This window comes from Nyctibius grandis, chromosome 31 (genome assembly GCF_013368605.1).
Source record: "Nyctibius grandis isolate bNycGra1 chromosome 31, bNycGra1.pri, whole genome shotgun sequence".
NCBI classification, from domain to species: Eukaryota; Metazoa; Chordata; class Aves; order Nyctibiiformes; family Nyctibiidae; genus Nyctibius; species Nyctibius grandis.
The window spans coordinates 1,540,974-1,562,521 of record NC_090688.1 but is presented as its reverse complement, the minus strand read 5'-3'; the positions used below and the strand labels follow the sequence as shown (position 1 = coordinate 1,562,521).

General features: G+C 57.5%; 1 protein-coding gene across 1 annotated transcript; it reads left to right on the top strand.

The window, feature by feature from the left end:
• The first annotated feature begins 396 nt into the window (after positions 1-396).
• MOB3A (MOB kinase activator 3A) lies at positions 397-14,809 on the top strand. Its single transcript, XM_068420531.1, is given in 6 exon segments — positions 397-445; positions 7,760-7,852; positions 11,347-11,754; positions 11,756-11,900; positions 13,714-13,916; positions 14,604-14,809. Coding segments are annotated over 4 exon segments (651 nt in total). The 5' UTR covers positions 397-445; positions 7,760-7,852; positions 11,347-11,481; the 3' UTR covers positions 14,634-14,809.
• The last annotated feature ends 6,739 nt before the right edge of the window (positions 14,810-21,548 follow it).

Sequence of the window (21,548 nt, the reverse complement as noted above, 5' to 3'; positions counted from 1 at the left end):
AAAACAGAATGAAATAAAATAAAGTAGAATAAATTAAAATAGTAAAGGAAAATAATAAAATAGACTAAAATGACATAAACTAAACTAAAAAGAATAAAATAGAATGAAGAAAAATAGAGTAAAATAAAATATTAAAGATAAATAATAAAATAGACTAAAATAACATAAACTAAAATAAAATAAAATGGAATAAAGTAAAATAGAATAAAATAAAATATAAAACGCGTCCTGGGCCCCGCCGGTGCTCCCCGGTCCCACCCGCGGGAGGAGCCGGCAGCGGCGAGGCGCGGCGGCCCCTTTAAGAGAAAGTAGTGCCGGCTGCCGCGCGCCGAGAGGGGCCGCGCGGGAGACCGTTAAGTTCCGCGGGGCGGGTGGGGGGCGGGGTGCTGCGGTCGCACGAGGAGAGTCGCCTCCGCGCCGCCACGGCTCGGCTGGGACCGGCGAGGTGAGGGGGCGCGGGGGGGCTGTGGGCGAGCAGGGGGGGCCTGTGGGCGAGCACAGGGGGCCTGGAGGGGAGCAGGGGCCTGTGGAAGGAGGGCCCGGGGGTGTCTCTGAGGCGGGGCGGGTCCCCAGCCCTGCCCGGGGGTCCCCGTCCCCGCCAGCCCCCGCCATGGTGGCGGTGCCCGGGGCTGCCCGTGCTCCGCCGGCAGGGCAAGGCCTCGGCGGGGGGGTAGGGCCGCCCCGGGGTGGGCCGGCCCTAAGGAGCAACCTGTTGCCCTGGGACTTTTAAATTTACTTTTTTTTTTTTTTTTTAATTATTTCTATTTCTCCCGTGGGCGGGAGGCGCGAGCGAGTTTCTCGTGGCTTTGGGCTCACGGAGCTGTGGTCTGTCCTGAAGCCCCTTCTCTGGCGGGGGGGGGGGAGGCCCCTGACACCCCCCTGTGCTCCCCAGAGCCCCCGGGGCCGGCCCAGGGCGGTGGGTTGGGGGCCGGGGGTGTGAGCACAGCGTGGTTCTGCTTGTGTTAGCGTGTGCTGGAGGAGAAACGACTTCAAGGGGATGCTGTGGTGCGTGGTAGGGACTTCCCTGAGCAGAGACCTAGCTGGTGGTGTCACCTCCCCTTGGAACGGCTCCTGTGCGGCTGCCCGGGCGGTGGGACGTGCTGCAGCCTGTGCTGGAAGAGCAAAAATCCCGTAATGAGGGAAAAACACAGCGCAGAGAGTCAGGGTTTTGCCAGTGTAACTGCGAAGTTACAGTAGTGGATACTCATGTATTTTGTTCCATCTCTTTCTCCCCTGTCCTTCTCTAGTTATGCTAATAAATGTTTCTGTCATAGTCCCAGAGTTCAAACTCCTCAATCTCTTGGGGAGGATGAGGAATTCTCCACTTTTTTTCTGATCGTGGTGAGCTGCGACTCGGCTGTCACGAGGGAGAACTTGTGACGCTTGAAAGCAAACTCTCGCTCTGCTTCTGTCTCTTGCTGCGAGCGCAGGAATGCTGATCTTACAGCAGCTGCCTCTGCGGTACGACAGTCTCAACTCCTTCAAAGAAAACCCTTCCTGTGTGTGAGAAGGATGGACAAAAAGGAAAGGGCAGGAAATCCTCTTGTCCAGCGTGTGGCACAGATGTTTGGACAAAGCATATCTGTCAGGGACTGGTGCTAGGGAAAGGCGAGATGCCCTTCTCCTCGTGCTTGGAGCTCAGGAGTGGCCACACTTCCTCAATTTCCATCTCTTCTTTGTTTAAAACCCCTTGCCGGTCTGGAAATCTTCTGCCAAGTCGCAGGGCAGGGGGGGATTTTTGCTAGGAGATGTGAAATTTCCCCAGCCACCTGTTTATCACAGTCCCCAGGGCTTCGTCCTTGCACTTTGCTTCCTTTCCAAGCTTTAGGCTCACATCCAGCTCTGTGTTTATCTGTTTTCGTTTCTTGGACTGGATATTCCATATCTTAGATTCACTTTCTGTTTTAGTCACGTATTTTTCAAGTTAACTTGGGCAGGAGGGCGAGCTTGTAACCTTTTGAAATCCCCAGACAGGGAGGAGACGAGTGCTGGGAGTTCCCACCAGCTCGGTGGTGTGGTAGCAAAAACTGATGCTCTTGGTTTACGCTGAGGAACTGAGTCGAGGCGCTGAGCAGGGAGCCGGTTCCCTGTGCCTGGCCACCTTCTGGGATCTGGGATGCTCTTTTGGTCCCGTCCCTTGGGGTTTTGTGGTCAACTCTGCCATCGTCAGAAATGGAAACGGGCTCTCCTCGCTGCTTGGGTGAGGCTTAGGGAGCTCGAAGCGTCCTCAGCATCTTGAGCAAAGTCCTCCTTCGTGACTTCAGGTGTCCTCTGCTGCGGGAGCTGTTTGCCAGCCGCTTCCTTGGCCACGTGTGGCTCTGACGTGGCTCTTCGATGGGATGTGATGAACCACCCAAACCGAAATGGTGCGATCTCATCCCGTTTGGGGAGGTTGGGCTGTACTGACACGTGCCATGTTTTGTGGCTCGTGCCTCTCTGTAAATGGGCCAGGGATCTCTGTGGCCACAGTACACAAAGGAAAAATGTTTCCCCTGTCAGCAGTGAAAGTGTGGGGGCTCAGAGAAGAGAGACTGTGCAAAACCTAACCAGTCCTGCGCCCGGCGTTCGGGTCTGGGAAAAGAATTGCCTTCAACTTGTGAGTTTTAATTTCTCATAAGACAGGAGAGTATTTTGTGATACTTGAGCCATAAATGCTTCTGTAAGTGGATCCACAACCAGCTTTGCTGGAGGTTCAGGAGCTTATCTTTAGAAATACATGCTATCCAGCTAATGCTTGCAATAAAGAGTGCACCTTAGGCTGCGTCTTTATCCTCCCTTTTCCAGGTGCCCCTGGGAGGCAGAGTTATCTGTGGCTCCTGCTTTGGTCTGCTGCTGCTTCCCTCTGGAGCCAGCGTCGTGCTAGAAGTGCCGTCCTGCTCCCGATGAAATGACAGAGGGCTCCGGGGCGAACCGTTGCTCTGAGAATGTGAAGGGGCCCGGGAGTAGAGAGGAGGAGCAGAGGCAGCAAAAGCCAGAAAAAAAAACACTTTGCAAAGTGTGCAAAGCCAGTGCAAATAAAAAATCCATCGTGCTGCAGCACCTTGGACTTCCTCCAGAAGAGTCTGAAGTCCCCAAGTGCTTGGCTTTGTTGGTGTCGAGTCAATTTGAGAAGAGGCAAAGGTGGTGAGGCTGCCGGGGCAGGGCTGTGCCACGGTGGGAGCATCCTGCTGTGACCCCTCGGTGCTCACCCTCGCCTGCCCTGAGGCTGTGGGGCTGCATTTCCTGGGTGCCAGCTGGGTTTGGGGGATTGCGGCGCTGGCTGCGTGCCTCTGTGCTGGCTCCGGGGGAGCCCGTGGAGCAGAAAATGAGCTGGAGCCATCCAAAACCTGTTTCAGTTTGAAGCAGGAGCTGAGTCAGACCCACGGCTGCGCTGAAAGGTACTGACATTGTTTTCTTCATCTGAACTGCAGGCTTCTCTCGGGGCTGCTGTCTGGGCCTTTTTGCTTCTTTTTCCTCTCGCTGTGTGGCAGGAGGTGTTATGATGTGATTAGTCTCGAGGTGATCTCTAGCTCCATGTCAGTGGGCTTATTCCTTGCCTGGAGACAAGCTAACGTGTTGGGTTACTGCCATATCTCCTCGTGGAGGGGAAGAGCAAGCCTCGTGGGCATCTGCTTTCGGTGAGAAACAATACTGCTTTTCTTCCAAAAAGCGTAATATTAACATGGGGAGAAGAGGTATTTGTGGGTGGGATTCGCCCTGCCATGGGTGAGGTTTGCCGTGTGGCCAGCTCGTGCTCCAGCTCAGTCCCTGGGTGAAGGAGCTCGTAGCCCTGGCACCTCCTGTGATCTCAAACCCGTAGCCACGCTGTTAAAATACTGCCTCTTGCTTTAGTCATTTTATCAGCCGAAGGCAAAATCCGTGCTCCAAACCGGTGTTACCTTTTCCTTGGGTGGGGGCAGATCCCTAAGTTAGAGTAGATCATAGAATCATAGAATTGGAAAGGACCTTTAAGATCATTAAGACCTTTAAGATGAAACTGTTAGTTCAAAAATATCCCTGCCCAGTGAGGACGGTAACACGGAGCCTGCAAAAGCAGGAAGAAACGCGTAGCTCACAGCTTGGACTCGATAAATATCGCGCTGCCCCTTACGAGTCCTGCGGTGGGGGACAAAGCCAGGCTGGAGGACAGCGAAAAGTCTTCAGGCTGCAAAATATGGCCCCTGAGACCTCGAAAAGAGAGAGCGGCTCTTGGCGTGCTGTCAGCCGCCCACTGCCTGTGGGTTATCCTAGAAATATTTGTCTGTGCAGTTAACCTGTCTCCTGGAGTCGTGACCCAGCTTGTCGGCTCGACGCAGCGTCGGCGAAGCCTGCGGCGGGTCAGCTCTGCCTCCGCACGCAGCCGCCAGCCCGCTGCGGACGTGTGAAAACCTTCCGAAACCGCTGCGGCTCTGACAGGAGCTGTAGGAGGGGTGACCTTTCACCAAAGTTACTTTCTCGAGTGGCTTTTCCACCCTCTGTGGCTGGGGGAAGGATGCCTGGAAGGGCGACAAGGGGGGACAACCCACACTGGAAATTCAGTCTTCACGCGTGCAGGGTTTGAAGGCGATGCAGCCTTCCCTCTGCCCTGCCAGAAGGGGTTATCCAGCCCCAGCGCTGCTCGTTCCCTGACCTGCCTCCCCTCGGTATCCGTCACACAAACCCCGTAACCTCCCCCCTGTCATCGCCGCGTGGTCTTGATCTAAATCCTGAGCTCAGAGTCCAGCGATAAACTGCCCGCTCCTCCGTCCTGCTCGTGACGGTTCAAAAATGCCTCTTGCTGCTCGGTGACCTGGGCTTCTCGCTCTGCAGCAGCGTTTCCATCTGCCTGATGGGCTCTGCCAGAGCTGCTGGGTCTTCTCCTACCCCAGCTGTGGCTTAATTTAACAGGGCTTTTCCCTTTATTATATAAACTAACTTCACTCTCTAAATTGGAGAGACATGGACTTGACGGATGGACCACTCGATGGATGAGGAATTGGCTGGATGGTGGCACTCAGAGAGTTGTGGTCAACAGCTTAATGTCCAAGTGGAGACCAGTGACGAGTGCCGTTCCTCAGGGGTCGGTATTGGGGCCGGTGCTGTTTAACATCTTTGTCAGCGACACGGACAGTGGGACTGAGCGCGCCCTCAGCACGTTTGCCGATGACACCAAGCTGTGCGGTGTGGTGACACGCTGGAGGGAAGGGATGGCATCCAGAGGGACCTGGATGGGCTCGAGAGCTGGGCCTGTGCAAACCGCATGAAGTTCAACAAGGCCAAGTGCAAGGTCCTGCACGTGGGTCGGGGCAATCCCAAGCACAAATCCAGGCTGGGCAGAGAATGGAGTGAGAGCAGCCCTGAGGAGAAGAACTTGGGGGTGATAGTTGAGGAGAAGCTCACCATGAGCTGGCAACGTGCGCTTGCAGCCCAGAAAGCCAGCGGTATCCTGGGCTGCATCCCCAGCAGCGTGGCCAGCAGGGCGAGGGAGGGGATTCTGCCCCTCTGCTCCGCTCTCCTGAGACCCCCCCTGCAGTGCTGCGTCCAGCTGTGGGGCCCCCAACAGAAGAAGGACACGGAGCTGTTAGAGCGAGTCCAGAGGAGGCCACGGAGATGCTCAGAGGGCTGGAGCCCCTCTGCTCTGGAGACAGACTGGGAGAGCTGGGGCTGTTCAGCCTGGAGAAGAGAAGGCTCCGGGGAGACCTTCTAGCACCTTCCAGCACCTGAAGAGGCTACAGGAAGGCAGGAGAGGGACTTTTGACAAGGGCATGGAGTGACAGGACGAGGGGGAACGGTTTTAAACTGAAAGAGGGGAGATTGAGATGAGGTATTGGGAAGAAATTGTTGACTGTGAGGGTGGTGAGACCCTGGCCCAGGTTGCCCAGAGAAGCTGTGGCTGCCCCCTCCCTGGCAGTGTTCAAGGCCAGGTTGGATGGGGCTTGGAGCAACCTGGTCTGGTGGAAGGTGTCCCTGCCCGTGGCAGGGGGGTTGGAACTGGATGGTCTTTAAAGTCCCTTCCAACCCAAACCAGTCTGTGATTCTGTGACTTTAAAATTGGTCTGAGTGCATTAGCCTTTCAGGGGAAAAAGCAGAAGCCAATTAAAGCCCAGTGTAACTATTTTTGGATCTTTTATTATGCTGTTTCCTTTTCTTATGTATATGGCGATGCAGATGGGCTCTGTTTGCATGGCTTAGAGGCATGTAAAGAGACTGTCCTGCTCCGGGAAGTGCCAGGTATAAGTTTCTCACTTCGGAATTTCCAGATTTAAATTGCGGGGGGATGCGTGTAGGGGGGTGGCTGGAGATCAGCAGGACTTTCTTAAAACTGACTTTGTGATGAAATAGAAAGGGCTCTTTGTTTGCCTAAACCTTGGGAATTCGACATTGGAAATGTGCGTTTCTGAACGGCTCTGTGAAGTTTGTTGTGAAGCTGCTACTGAAGCAGTTTCCAAAAGAAAAAAATGTGGATATTGTCCTTCAGAGCAACAGAATGAACTCACTGCTGGTGTGTTTGCCCAGCCCGGGCCCGATCTGCTCGCTGCTCCCTCTGCTTTAACTTCAGAGCAGGTTCTGCTGCCAGGAGCGAGCACGGAGGAAAAACAAGAGAAGGTGACGCTGGGCAGGTGCTGGGCTCTGCTTGTGCAGCAGCGTGGAGCGATCTCACAGGAGGAAAAGACAGAAACACCACGACAGAGCTTGTAGAGGGCAACGATGAGCTGTTGGGAAAGCTCCGTGGGCCGGGAGGCCGGACGGGGTGCCAGGCAGGACGCTGGCTGACGTGGACATGCTGGCTCGCAGGGGTGATGCATGGCCAGGCGCTCGGCCCTCCTCGCCTGCCCCGCGCGCTCCCCACCGTGCCCTGCCCTGCCCGAGGCAACCCCAGGGCCAGGCCTTTGTTTCTCATATTGGAGGAGCTGAAAACTTCATCCCGTGAAGTCGAGCTGGCTTGTTGGCTGCCAGACTGGCTCCGGAGGCACAGAAACTGGCTGTCATTAGTGCCGGTCCAGCCCTGCTTGCCATAATCGATCTGATCGTCGCTCTCCGTATTAAAATCTCTCCTTTAATTGTAGAAAACCAAGATCATCTTATACTGAGACGCTGAGCTAGTGCGGCATGGCCGTGGGAAGGTATTTGTGGCTGGAGCGGGGGGAGTTATGGAAAAAATGTGCGTGTGCGTCCGTCTGGGCTTTTTTTTGTTTAAGTTGTCTGTTTTGAAGCCACTTTGCTTCTCGGGTGCGCTCTGTAAATTTGGGTTTTACTTTGAAGCGCTCGACGCGTCTGATCTGTTGTGGGTGCTTTATCAAACTGGCGTGGGTGGGTTTGTGTGCTGTGCTGGAAACTCTGGCGTGAGCGACGGCGTGAGCGGTGAGGACCCACTGGAAATGGCTCGGGGGGAAGGTGGGGGCTTGGTGCTCCCCTCTCCTTTCTGGGGAGCCGTGGGGACGGGGTGACTGTCACATGCTCGTTACCAAAGGGCTGTAATTATAACCAGCCTCAGAAGGAGCTTTCGGCTGGACTCAGTGCAAACGCTGAGCAGCGATACCGCGCTCGCAGGACAGCAGCGTGGCTGCCCTAAAAGGAAAGTAGAGAAATCGATTCTTTTGAGAGCTGGCGTTGCTCACTGGGGTTTGCTGAAGGGTTTTATTAGCAGCGAGGCAGCAGGATGTGAGCCGCCCCGGCGCTGGGGTCACGGGGAGGGAAGTGGCCGCGTGTCTGAGCCCTCCCCAGCCTGCGGGAGCCTTTGCATTGCAGCCACGCATGAAACAGGACTTCTTTTTTTTTTTCTCCCCCTCTTTTGAAAAAGGAAGCTCTGTGCCTCAGTGCCTTCGAGCGCTCCGAGAAGTTGCAGAGACGGGCTGAGCAATAGCCGAGTAATCTGCCGAGGCTGGAAACGCAGGTAGGAGCTTGCTGACGTGCTCGCTTGCTTTTTTTTTATCCCTGGCTGTTGTTAAACCCCTGCGCAGTGTTCGCAGCAGAGGGGAGCGCTGGGTGTTGCTCCGGCGGGTGCTGATGGAGCAGTCACAGGACTCCTGGAAGAGGGTTTCGGCCGTTGTGCCTCTGCGAGGAGGGCAGGATCCCGAGGGAACGCTGCTCGCGCCTGGAGAGCCTCGGGACGGCCGCGGCACGCTTGCAAGGGGAGGCAGTTTGTAGGTGTTTGGGCAGAGGTGACTGTCTGCCCTTTCTGTATCCCCTCTGAGCTGCGTGTAAAAGCGTCCAAGAGCCGCAGAAGCGACCGCCTGGGTTTGCTCTACCCAGAGCCTGGTTTTAAAGTCAGGCAGCACCGCGTGACCTGCCATTCCCGGCGAGGGAGAGGAGCAGCAGAGCCCTGCCCTGGATTGCCGTCAGCAGCAACTGGCGTTAGGACTGGAGGTGTGAGAGTAGCGGGGAGAAAATGAGCTTTTGGGAAGGGAAAACAGGCCAGGCCTCGACACCCCTCGCTGGACAGGCAAGTCGCCTCCTTAACCAGCATCACACCAAGCAGCTCCTCTCGTGTCCTTGGGAGTAGCGGAGAAGCTGGAGGTTGGTTTGTGCCCTGGCCAGGCTGCCGTGGCGTGGGGCTGGGTGATCTCGGAGGGGTGGCCAAGGTCCTCTCGGAGCGCCAGTGACGCGTGCTGTAATCTTGGCTGGCTGGAGAGGAGGAGTAAACACAATGGACTGCAGGTTTATTTGTGGGGGAGGGTTTTTTTTCCCTCATCTTTGAAGCTTGCAAATACCCTTCAGGTGCTTTGCATGTCCCATATCGTGATTGTTCCTAACCTTTCTTTTCTCTGTGCGAAGGCAGTGCCTTAGTGCCGCCCGCGCTGTGACTCCTGCCTCTGGAAGTAGGTGTTGTATGTGTGATATCATCTTCAAGCAATGTCAGGGACGCTTTTGGTCTCTGTGCCTTTTTTTTTTTTTCCCTAGAGCTAAATGTTTCTTTTAGCTCAGTTGCAGTCAAAGACCATAATTAAACAGGCTGCATCTGCTTGAAGTCTTAGCTACTCATTTTGCTAATGCCTTCAGCCAGATGCTGGATCGTCTGCGAGACGATTGCTGCTGTGTGGAGCTCCACAGTTCTCATGAGTGATGGCTCCGCAGGAAGAGGAAGTTTGTTTGTAGGGCGGATACTGCCTTGATACCAAATAAGCCGTATTAAAAGCCTCTTCACCCTGCTCAGATGGCAACTTCTGGAAAAGAAATTTCTTCTGCCAGCGCGGGTGCGAGTGCGGTCACTGCGATCAGATCTCACAGAAAACACGTAGGGACAGAGTCACACCGTGCCGGGATGCTGCCGGTTCTCGGGGAGCTGTGCGGGGGGCGATGCTCGTGCTTCTTCACGCCTTGTTTGGTTTAAAGGACGTTTCTTTCTACATCTCCAGTGTAAGGAAATCATTACGTGCAAGTGCTTCTCTGGGACTAATTTCCTGCTGGAAATAGCTGCTGACTCAGCACCTGCTCTCCACATTGGTGGTTACTGGGAGGCTGCTCCTGCCGCCGCTCCGGACGTGGCACCGCGGTGGGGTGGGCGCAGTCCCCGGTGCTTCCGCCCCGGCGTTCGGCCGCAGGATGTGGTGAGGCCGTGACACAGCTCTCGGGAACCAAAGCTGCTGCCTCGTGCTCAGATGTCCCTCCGTGCTGTTCACTACTTCCTCTAACCATGTCTGTGGCGTGAGCAAACACCTCGTAGTGACACATTTTTGGGGGGTTTTCTTATTTTTCTTTTTTTTTGTCTCTCACACAGTAGCTTACGGGGTCGCAGCAGCTGCTTTGTGTGGTGAACTCACCTTGCAGCCCAGGGTGAATCTCACCAAACCACATTAAAATCCTTTCTCGGTTTCTCCCAACACATGCCATGTTGCCACAGGAGTTTGGATCTCTCTGCTCCTGCACAGAAGAGGTTACCGAGCCCGAGCCCGTTCCCACAGGAAAAGCAGCACTAGGAAACATCGAGCCTGTTCTTAGTGGGACGATCTGAAGTGGTTTGGGTTTTCTTCCTTGCTGTAATTAAATAAGAAAACAAGAAGCCTTGGTTTAAACCTTTTTAATCTTTCTCCAGAGAAGAAACACTGATTAGCACTATGGAGCATCTGTTAGAGATGGGGTGAATTGTGGCAAAGGGAGCCTTGACCTTGAATTTGGGATTTTCTTGCCAAGGTTTAAGGATATTATTTACCTATTTGAACAATGCTGTGGCTTAATAGAAATCTAAGTCGATTTCTGCTTGGTGAAAGGGATTTGTTTGCTCGCTTTCATGTAAAATCATGGGAACTCTTCTTTGACAGATTAAGGCATCAGCTTTAGTTAATTTCTGTTACTTTATTTATTTCTCTGTGGAGCACATGTAAAATAATATTTTTGATACAAGAGCTTTCTGCCTTGAGCTTCCATCAAAGAGCAGCTTGACACAAATTATGTGAGGGGATGGAGGTGGGAACAAAGGAGGTATAATCAGCTACAGATAAACAGAGCTGTGGTTCTCGTCAGCATCCTTTCAAGATCTTAACTTGGGTCTCACCCTCTTGGAGCTAAGTCTTTTCCACAGACTGGAAGAGGAAGGTGAGCTTTCCTTGGTCTTCCAGCTTTCAGCCGGCCTTCAACTTGAAGTGAGCTAAACTGAAGTGAAAAAAAATATGTTTATGGGCTGTGTGCACCTGCAGAAGAGACTGTGGCTGCTCTTAGAGCTGGTGTTATTTCAGGATATTCTCTTTCCGGGTGCCTGAGCTGCGATGACTTCTTCTTCTGCTTCTTCTTCTTCCCCTCTGCCCTTTCGTGTCCTGGCTTCAGAGCTACGACAGCGCACGCAGCTCCTGCTCAAACGGCTGCGTTGTTGGGATACGTCTGGCAGCAGGTCTGAGCTTTAGTGTAGGTTGTCGTAACCCCACCTTTTCCGATGCAGGAGTGGGGGAGCGTAGGTGAAAAATCTGTCCCAGGTAAAACCCACCTTGTTTTACCCTTCTTAACAATTTGGTGTGTCGGAGTTGAATAGGAGGTGGTGGAGTTTCTCTTTGGTTCTGCAGGGTTTGCGTCTCTTGGTGTGAGGATATTGGGGTCAATAGCAGCCGTCTCCTGCAGAGGCCACGCTGGGGGCATGGGGGGACTATGCCTTGACATCTCCTTTTGCTGCTTGGCTGCGGGGCTGGTTCCCTCATCCCCACGCTGAGCCAGGGACACCTTGCAGGGGTGACTCTTTGTTGAGCGCAGGTCACCTCTGACAGTGGAGCCGCCGCTCTGCTGCGAGCTGGGCTGTGAAGAGAAGGGGGGAGGAAAGAAAGCTGGCGTTGGCCTCCCCCCCCTTGCCAGATCTGGGGCGAGGGCCCAGATGGTATCCCAGATCTCTTCCTAAGGGATTTAGGCAAGGTTTCCTGTTGAGAGAGCTGCTCCTAATCACTGCCCTGCTGTGCTGCCTTGCAGATCAGGACCAGATGAGCAGAGGGAGGTTTCTGTGAAGATCAGAGTCGCCCCAGCCCTGCCCGGGGAAGTGGCCCAGCAGCGCTGTGTCTCCAGCTGTCATTGCTACGGACCTGGAAAAGAAAGAGGAGAAGAAAAATGTCCCACGCTTTAAAGCAAGTGTTCAATAAAGACAAAACCTTCCGGCCCAAGCGCAAGTTTGAGCCGGGGACTCAGCGGTTTGAGCTGCACAAGAAGGCTCAGGCCTCGCTCAACGCTGGCCTGGACTTGAAAGTTGCCGTCCAGTTGCCACCAGGAGAGGAGCAGAATGACTGGGTGGCCGTGCACGTGGTGGACTTCTTCAACCGCATCAACCTGATCTACGGCACCATCAGTGACTATTGCACGGAGCAGTCCTGCCCCGTCATGTCGGGGGGGACCCAAGTACGAGTACAGATGGCAGGACGAGCACAAGTACCGAAAACCCACGGCCCTGTCTGCTCCCCAGTACATGAACCTCCTGATGGACTGGATTGAGGTACAGATCAACAACGAGGACATCTTTCCCACTAACGTTGGTGAGTTCAGTTCCAGTGGCAGCGGGGGGAGAGGGAGGCGGGTGCAGAGCCTTCTGCTTTGAGCCCTTGGGTCCCGTTTCTGTTCCAGGAGATGCTGTTGCACAGGTCAGCCTTGTAGCAGAGCTATTTCTTTTCAGGCTGCTCAGAGCCTGGCAGTGTAGAAAGCTCTTCCAAGCACCTGAGAAACTTTAGAGCTCTTCTGGAGTGCTAAAATACCCAGAGCTGTACCAGATCCCCTGTGGAGTCCTAGAGGAAAGCCAAGCTGAGCCTAGGCAGCGAAACCAAGAGGCTGCTCTTAGAAAAGTCACTCCCTGACGTGACCCTCGGGTAGTCCATGCTGGACGTGGTCTCCTGATGGACAGCTCTCTTAGAGTTGATTGCTAGCTTGGATCCACCGCGCGTGCTCTGCGTCGGCCTGGTGATGGTGGCTGCGTTTCCATAATTAGCCTCTTTGTTATTACAGGCTGGCGTGAGCTGACTCTGCCCTTTCTAGCTCAGTGCTTCCTGGCATGCACTCGGGTTGTTTGTTGCAGCTGGGTGGGATGCTGACATGTGCACGGAGGGAGGGGCGGTGTTTTATCTATTGCCAGGGTGATGGAAATGAGAATTTGGCCTAAAACACCTAAATCTGCATATCCAAACACAGCTTCGTGTACTGGCTTGGGGACAAAGACCGTTGGGGGTTTTGTTTATTTTGTGTTGAATGAGATGGGAGAATTCAGTAGCTAAAGCATAAGGTAGGTGTGACCGATGCCATTCAGAGTTCCCATCCTCTGCGATGCAGAAGAACAAGATGCAGCAGAGCTCCCTCCCTCCTGCCCCGGCGTTTGTCCCGTCTAAGCTCTGATGTGACGCATTTGGGACACATCTGCCACCTGAGTGTCCACGGGGCTTCTCCGCCCAGGCCAAAATGCTGCTTAAACCTGGTGTCAGCGGGCAGAGCAGGGCCATAAACAGCCAGTTCCGCAGCCAGCTGAGACACTGAAATCCTCCCCGCCCATTCCAACGACTGCTGCGTTGCTTTTAGTCAGGACTCTCCTGCAGAACTCTCTGGGGACTCTGAGCAGGGTGTTTGTTCTGTTCGGGGAGGCAAGACAAGTTTCCGACAGCAGGAGGGTTGTGGTTTGTTTTTTTTTTAATTATTATCATTGTTTTCAGCTCAGCTTTTACCAGATTCCTCGCCCTTAATGCCGACTGAAACGCCGCCACTCTTGCAGAGCGCTGAAGGGGTTTAACTAATCCTCGTTCCTCCAGAAACGACCTGTGTGAACTTTAAACTGTAATATTCTACTGAGGTGGCTGGTTGGCCACACCGCTCTGCTGCAGGGCCCTGGCTGAACAAATCCCAGAGAACAGATGCCTTTAAAGAGGACCTTAACGTCTTTAATTTTTAACCAAAGAGCTAAAGACGTATCAAAATAAGAGATAACTGCGGGGAGTTCACGGCACTGACTCTTTCTTATGGGAAAGTTGCTCGGTGGTATCTCGTATTCTGCACTGTTTATGTAAACATGGCAAGTAGGAGCAGGGGAAAACTCTGCCACACTGAAACAGCTGCTGGGAATCTCCGAGGCTGGTCTCTTGCTCTCGGTCGCCAGCAGCGATCGATGGCGTGCAGCACTCTGTCACTTGAGAAATGTGTGCTGTGAAAAATCTGATCCAAACGGAAAGGCAAAAGGAGAGGGGAGCTGGAAATTCCCAGGGATCAGCAGCCCTTTTGTCTCACTCTGTCCGTTTTATCAATTTATTTTAGCCCCAAGGAACCAGTTTTAACTTTGCTGAACGTTTCTCATGGTCGTGTCTTCCCACCCAGGTACTCCCTTCCCCAAGAACTTCCTCCCGGTAGTGAAGAAGATTCTCTCCAGGCTCTTCCGGGTCTTTGTCCACGTCTACATCCACCATTTTGACAGGATCACCCAGATGGGGTCGGAAGCCCACGTGAACACCTGCTACAAGCACTTTTACTACTTTGTGAAAGAGTTCAATCTCATAGACACCAAGGAGCTGGAACCACTGGTGAGTGTCTGGGTGGCCTTAGGGTACACGTTGTTCTGTCAGGGTCTATGGTCAGCACAGAAGGGGTGGGCTGGGGGGTGGAGGAGTCACAGGGGTCTCTGGTACCTTCTCAAAACTGGTTGCCCAAATTCAAGACATGGGTTGGCTTTGCAGTTTGACCGTCAGGAAACTGGGAGTGAGGATGTGCAGGCACAGCTGAGCCAGGATCGTTTGGGCATCAGTTGGGGGAAGTTGGCTTGTTCTCCAGCAACCTGCCCACGTTTCTAGCAGCTGGCTTGGCCTTGTTTTTTGGGTGTCCTGCATGAACCCGGCCCCGTTAGGCACCCAGGATGTGGCTAAAACCCCCTCCCTGAGTTGACTTCCCATGCTGAAAAGCAAGGACCACACCAGTGCCTTCCCAAGGAGTCTGGAGGATGGAGAAGGTGGAGCTGGTGATGGTGTTTCTAAAGCTGTGAGCAGCCAAGCAGACCTGCAGAGCCGTTGGGCAGTGGAAGGGTGTCCTGCGGTGCCTGGGAATGGGAGGGGTGAGGGGAACAGGGACCTGCCCAGACTGGAGCTCTTAGTGTCACCGCGAGCCTGAGAAGGGTATTTATGACTAAACCAAGGGGAGGTTTTTTTCATCCACACCCTCACCTGGCAATCTGGATCTTCATTCATGGTCCCTTGTCTTGTCTGTCCCTTTGACAGAAGGAAATGACCTCCCGGATGTGCCACTGAGAGATCAGACCTTCCTGCTCCCACCTCGGCGTCTCTTCCGAGGACTCCGGGTCCCACTCCTGCATTGGAGACGTGATTCAAGGGGAGAACAGAGACGTTTTGTTAAAGAAATTATATATTTTTAATGAGTTTCAATGTAAAACTGTGATACTGCAGGAATATTTTTTTAAAGATGCTCTAGATAAACTAGTTTTTTATAGTAATTTCTATAAAAAAAAAAGAAAATATTTTGGGCCACTTGATGGACGTGCTCGCTCTTTGAGGAGGGAAGGGCCGCCCTGTGCTGCCTCTGCCCCCTTCCCTCACTGCAGTGGCACCAAGCGAGCCCCAGATGCTTCAGGCAGAGCCGTGCCCTGTAGCCAGGGCTGCCCTGGGAGCGGTACTTCCCTCCGGCCACCCCTTTCCCACCTGTGAAGGGAGGTTACGTGGGGATTAGGGGAAAAAATACTGGTGTACGTGGATCCCCCGGGGTGCTGGTTGGTTCCAGCACCTCTTCCGCTGGCTGTGAGTCCAGTTTTTGGACAGAGCTGCTTTTGTGCTCGCCCTCCACTTGGCACCCTGTCCCCAAGGCTTGGCCCTCTTTGCTTTCCCTCTGCAAGTTGGACTTGGATCTTTTTGATGGCCAGAGCAGGGCTGGTGCTGGGGTCCGTGCCGGAGTGCTGGTGTGGCCAATCTGCTCTTGCCTCGTACGCCAGCTCTGCGCTGAGCTTCTCCCCGTGCACAGCCCAGCCCCGGCTCTGGGCGCGCTGTCCCCGCGGGGGACGGAGATCCGCGCTGGCAGGACAGGCATGGGGGAGTCTTCCCAAACACCTGCACTTCCCCATCTCCTTGTGGTACGCTGACCCCGCCGGGAAGGCCTCGGGCTGCTTGCCCTCCAGCCTCACTGCGTGGATCCCGTTAGGGTACGGAGCCCTCTCCCTCCTCCCGAGCAGCACGTCCCCGCTCAGCCGCACACACCTCGTAACCAAAGTCTCTGGGGTGCGGCCAGAGACCGCCTGCCTTGCCCTGCTGCTTGCCCGAGCAACGCCGCTGCGTGACGAGAGCTTTGCGATGCCCCCGAGGTAGGTAGATGGGTCTACCTAGGATGGGGGGGGAGTTGGGGAGCAGGGTTTACAGTAAAAGATTTCTCTGAACAGTGACCAAACCGTGCCACTAACCGCTTCTTCCTTACAAGGTTTTTCCTGTGTCCTGGAATCTCTGTACATACGTGAGTCTCGGTTCTTGTTACTATCGTTAGGACACTCGTACGAATACCACTATAGTCCTCTGAAATGGAACCAATAAATTATGTTGTATTTACATAGCACGCTCCGGTCGCTAATCGTCTCGTGATTACGCCTTCTCGGAGGCTTTCTATCGGCAAAACAAACACGGGGTGTTTGGGCTTCGCGGGAAGTGCGCTGGAGAGCTGTTCCCTACAGTCGCTAAAAGCTCGTGGGTGTGTGCTCCGGGCTCTGCTGCCCCGAGGTCGGGTTCCTCCTGCTCTCGAGGGGCCGGGGCCGGGCTGCTCCCAGCCCCACGCTTGTTCCCAGGGCTGTGGGGCAGAGCAGGCGGGTGCTGGAGCTCAGCCGGCAGCCTGGGGTTGTCCTGACTTGTCTCTGCCGTGTCCCTGTACCCAAGGGCTGTTTCTCCCAGCTCTGAAGCTTGTGTGGGTGTGGGCAGGGGAGGTGAACTGAGCTTTTCCCACCTTGCTGACAGGCTCTTTGCTGCCACTGAAAGGAGCCGTGGGCGCAGCCGACAAGGCTGGATGGGCCAAAGCTCCGCATTCGGGATCTGCGAGTTATTTTCCTGGCCAGGGAGTAACGGGCTCCTCAGCCATAGCTCCTGCCTGTACCAGACCTGGCCATGCCCTGCCTGCAGCACCGGGTCCTGCCCGCTCCCCTTGCGTGGCTACCGAGGTGCTGGGCCCTCCCAAGCCCCCTCCGGCCCCTCTCCCGGTGTTTTGTGGGTGCAGCTCAGCTGGAGCCTCATCCCCCCAGCTGGGTGCTGCTAGAGGGTACAGCGGGGTCACCCAGTGCCACGGCTGGAGCTCCCCGCGGAGCTGAGACCCACCACAGCTTGGGGAGGGTGCAGGGACCCCCCCAGTCCCTGGTGTGCTCCAGGAGCGAGGCTGGATCCTGTGCACAAACCCGGGAGGGGCACAAACCCGCAGGGACCCGAGTGCCAGGTTGTGGTGAGGCTGCGAGCGGACACTGAGCGGTGCTGGCTCAGCTCGGGACGCTCTTCATCTGCCTTCCCTCCCACCCTGACCTCTGTGTCCGGGGGTGTGCGGCACCCATCCATCTGTGACCCACGGGGCTGTCCAGGGTTGTGTGGCACCCACCCAGCTGTGACCCACGGGGCTGCCAGGTGCTGCCTTCCTCTACCCTCCCTTCCTTTTTCGTGGAGGAAAGACCTGTCCGCTTCCAGCCAGACCAGCTCAGCCAAGGGAGGAGTAGGAGGAGTAGAAGCACCTTTCGGGGAGAAGAGCCGTGGGGCTGGAGGTGCCGCTGCAGCCGAGCGCGTCTCCCGCAGCGTGCGGCGGTGCAGGATGTTGCCCAGACAGGTTTGCGGAGCCGCCGCAGCCGCCGCTCGGCCTTTCTCTGCTTCTGCCTCCGCCTTCCCTCTCCGCCGCCCCGGCAGCACCCCGCTTTCATCTCCCGGTGCGGGGGCCTTGTGTTTACTCGCCCGTGAGCTGCAGCTGCGTCGTTGCGAGCTGAAGTCTGCAGCCAGCGCCTGGAGCTGAGCCCAGCCTGGCTGAGGGGGTTTAGCCGTGACCTGGGCCTGTCGGTGATTCTATCGCTCGTCTCCCTGGGCACAGGCGGGATGGAGAGCAAGGTGTCAGAAAGACATCGGTGAGAGGGTCCTGTGTAGGGTCCTGCACCTGGGGAGGAATAACCCCAAGCGCCAGCACAGGCTGGGGGTGACCTGCTGGAAAGCAGCTCTGCAGAGAAGGACCTGGGAGTTCTGGGGGACACCAAGTTCCCCCTGAGCCAACAAGGTGCCCTTGGGGCCAGGAAGGCCAATGGTGTCCTGGGGTGCGTGAGGAAGAGTGTGGGCAGCAGGTCGAGGGAGGTTCTCCTCCCCCTCTGCACTGCCCTGGTGAGGCCACACCTGGAGTAACTGTGGGCAGTTCTGGGCCCCCCAGTTCAAGAAAGACAAGGAGCTACTGGAGAGAGTCCAGCGGAAGGGTACGGAGATGGTCAGAGGGCTGGAGCATCTCTGCTCCGAGGAGAGGCTGAGGGAGCTGGGGCTGTTCAGCTGGAGAAGAGCAGACTGAGGGGGGATCTTATCAATGCTGACAAATACCTCAGGGTGGGTGTCAAGGGGATGGGGCCAGACTCTTCTCAGTGGTGCCCAGCGACAGGACAAGGGGCAACGGGCACAAACTGAAACACGGGAAGTTCCGTCTGAAAATGAGGAAAAACTTCTTTCCTGTGAGGGTGCCAGAGCCCTGGGACAGGCTGCCCAGGGAGAGGGGGAGTCTCCTTCTCTGGAGATATTCAAACCCGCCTGGACACGACCCTGTGCAACGTGCTCTGGGTGCCCCTGCTTGGGCAGGGGTTGGGCTGGATGCAACCTCGAAATGTGGGTGCAAAGCAGGCGCTGGGTCACCCACGCAGGTTTTGTCCCCGGCCCCTTTCCCCACAGCAGCCGGCGAGCGAGGGACAGGGGCCACATCCCTGGGGACAACCCCACGGTGGCAGTGGGGGGCCGAGCACTGGGACTTCAGGGTGCGCTGGAGGCCCGGTGTCCTGGCCCCGCAGCTGGGAGCCGGGCTGGAGGGTCAGACCTGCTCCCCAAATTCCCTTGGCTGCGTCGAGGCGAGGAGGGGGCTGGAGACCCGCCGGCACGTGAGCCACCACGGCCACGCACCCGTGGGTGCCTCAGACTCGTGTGTGTGTCCCCCATGTCCCTCCTGTCCCTCTCATCCCGCCCCGGCAGCAGAACCAGCGCTAGGAGCGTCAAACCTCTGGGTTTCTGCCCCGCAGGAAATTCCAGGTTTTTTTGCAAGATTTTTCATTTGAAACGGAGCCAGAGCTCGAAACGCTCCCGCTTCCAGGGGCGCTGCCGGGGGCGGCGAGTGGGGCCCTCCTGCGCCGGGGAAAACACGAGGAAAAAGGGTTTTTATTGGGGTTTGTCCTTCCAAACTGGAGCAGCGGGACAGAGGAGGAGGAAAACCTGCGCACCCTGCGAGCGGCCGCCCTCCTGCTGCTCCTGCCCCACACCGGGGCCGACCCACGTCCCGTGGGGAACGGGGCAGCTGTGCCGGTGCTGGACGGGTGACAGGGGGGCACGGTGGCCATGATGGCCTCCAGAGGGGTGGCAGGGGGCCAGGGTGGCCGTGGTGGCCTCCGGAGGGGTGGCTGTAGGGCAGGGTGGCCGTGGTGGCCCCCAGAGGGGTGGCAGGAGGGCAGGGGGGCCGTGGTGGCCTCCGGAGGGGTGGCAGGGGTGGCACAGTGGCCATGGTGGCCTCCAGCCTGGCTCACACCCCCTCCGCTCCCTGCACCAGCAGCCGCCTTCCGGCCCGGCCCTGCTCTCTTTCCTGTTTTCTCCCGGCCCGGCTCAGCGCGTGGGGCTCCACCGACCCGCGGGGACCCCTGTCCTGGTGACACCGAGGGGACAGGCGGTGCCACCCCAGGGGTGTTTTGCCCCTCGCGGATACCAGCCAAAAACGGGGCACAGCGAGTTTGCTGCCGCCAGCCCCGTGCATGCACACGCCACAGGGGACGATCGCCCTCGCACACGCGTGTACATGCACACTCCACAGGGGACGCATCGCCCTCGCACACGCGTGTCCGTGCGTTTGTGCCGTGCAGCCTCTGGCCCCACGTGGGTGCCGGCGGCTCACGCTGCAGCGGGGTGAGCACAGGGGAGGGGAGCGTGTCCCAGGGCCCCGCGCCGGCGTGACCCCCCCCAGCCGAATGGCACCGGGCGCTCGCTCGCTCGCTGTCCCCGGCAGCCTGAGACCCGACGCACTCGTCACACCTGGCTGCACATCTCTTGCCACCCTCAGCCTCCCAGCATCGCCCCAACACCTCCCGGGTCGGGGCCTTTCGTGGGTGGGATATGGGGCAGGAGGGAGGCAGCGTGTGGAGAGCGTGGGGTGAGCGTGGGGTGAGCGTGCAGAGAGGCCAGGAGTGTGCAGGGAGTGACTAGTGAGTGCAGAGTGTGAGCAGGGAGCACGGAGGAAGCGTGCAGTAAGCATGTAGAAAGCGTGCAGTGAGTGTGCAGAGCGTGCAGAGAGGCCATGAGCGTGCAGGGAGCGAATCATGAGTGCAGAGTGTGAGCAGGGAGCGCGCAGGGAGCGCTCAGACACGCGGTGAGCGTGCGCAGCGAGCACGGAGCGAGCGTGTGCCCGGCGTGCAGCAAACACGCGGAGGTCGTGCAAGGGCCACGTGGCAAGCACACAGCGAGCACGTGGTGAGCGCGCACCAGACACGCATGGTGCATGTGGAGAACATGCAGACGACATGCAGATGACATGCAGATGACACGCACCGCACACGCAGCGAGCACGGCCGCTCCGCCAGGGCCCCCCCGGGCTGGGCGAGCTCCCAGCCAGTGCTGGGTGTCCCCGCCACGCCGGGCACCCCTGGGTGCCGCCCCGGGGCTGTGGGTGCCGGCGCTGCCGCCCTGTCATTACCGGCCCGGTGACCTACATGGCGGCGTGCGCAATTTCGGAGGCATGTGGCTCCTCCGCCCGCGCCGGAGCCGCCCAAAGGGGCCAGCGGCCAGCGCGCCCCATGGCACCATCCCCTGTCCCCTGTCCCCGTCCCTCATCCTTCCTCTAACCCTGGGAGCCAAAACCCTACAAATCCCCTCCCCGTCCTGCACCACAACTGCCCCCCCCGCCAGCCTGGGCTAATTGGGGAGCCCTCGTTAGCAGCGCTAATGAAGCAAGGGCCAGGGTGCCTGGGGCTCCCCAGCGGGACGCGGGAGCGGGCGTCAGGGCCTGGCCAAAGCAGGACTTTGGGGCTGGGGGGGGCCATGGGGGCAGCTGGGCCCCCACCGCGGTGCCCCCACGCCGGGATGGCCCCGGTGGCTTTGGGGGGGCTGCAGTGAAATGTCCCCAAACAGCGGGGACAGGAGGAGAAGGCAGCGAGGGGACAGAGCGTGACGCGGGGCGGGGGGTGACGTGGGGCGCCCCGGGGGGGCCCCGCTGGGTGCGCCATGGCGGCGGGGCGAGCAGCCAATGCGCGGTGCGGGCGGTGAAGTCATGCGGCCGCCATTGGCCTCGGAGCCGCCGCTCGGGCGCAACGAGCGCGTCCGGCCTCAGCCCGGGTTGGCGTCATGCGAGATGGGGGGTGTGTGTGTGGGGGGGACACCCACACGGTGACAACCTCCCATGGTGCCACCGAGCCTGCAGTGGGGGGGGCCGGCTCCTGAGTCCCCCCCCTGCCGCCACCGCTGGCCACATGCAGCAGGGCCTCGGTGGCCTGCGGGGACGGAGGGACGTGACCCCGTGCCCTGCTCCCCGCCTCGGGGGGCTGAGCACTGCCCCGCTTGTGACATGTGTGGGCTGGGAAGGGAGGGGGTCAGGGCCAGCTCCCGGCCCCCCCCAGCCCTGAGCCTTGGGGCTGCAGAAAATAAACACGGAGCCCGAGTGTCCCTGTCCCCGGGTGCAGGAAGGGGACCCCATTGGGGGTGTCCCTGTCCCTGGGTGCAGGGGGGGGACCCCAATGGGGGTGTCCCTGTCCCTGGGTGCAGTATAGGGTGCCCAGGGTTGTCCCTGCACCCAGGTGTGAGGTGTGTGTGTGGGGGTGTGGTTGGGGTGCTTGGGGGGGGGTGTCATTGTCCCCTGGTGCAGTGCAGGGGTGTCTGAGGGGTGTCCCCGACTCTGGGTGCAGTGCCGGGGGGGGGGGGGCTGGGGGGTGCCCCTGTTTGTGGGTGCAGCGCAAAGGGGAGACTGGGGGTGTCCCCGTCTCCGGGTGC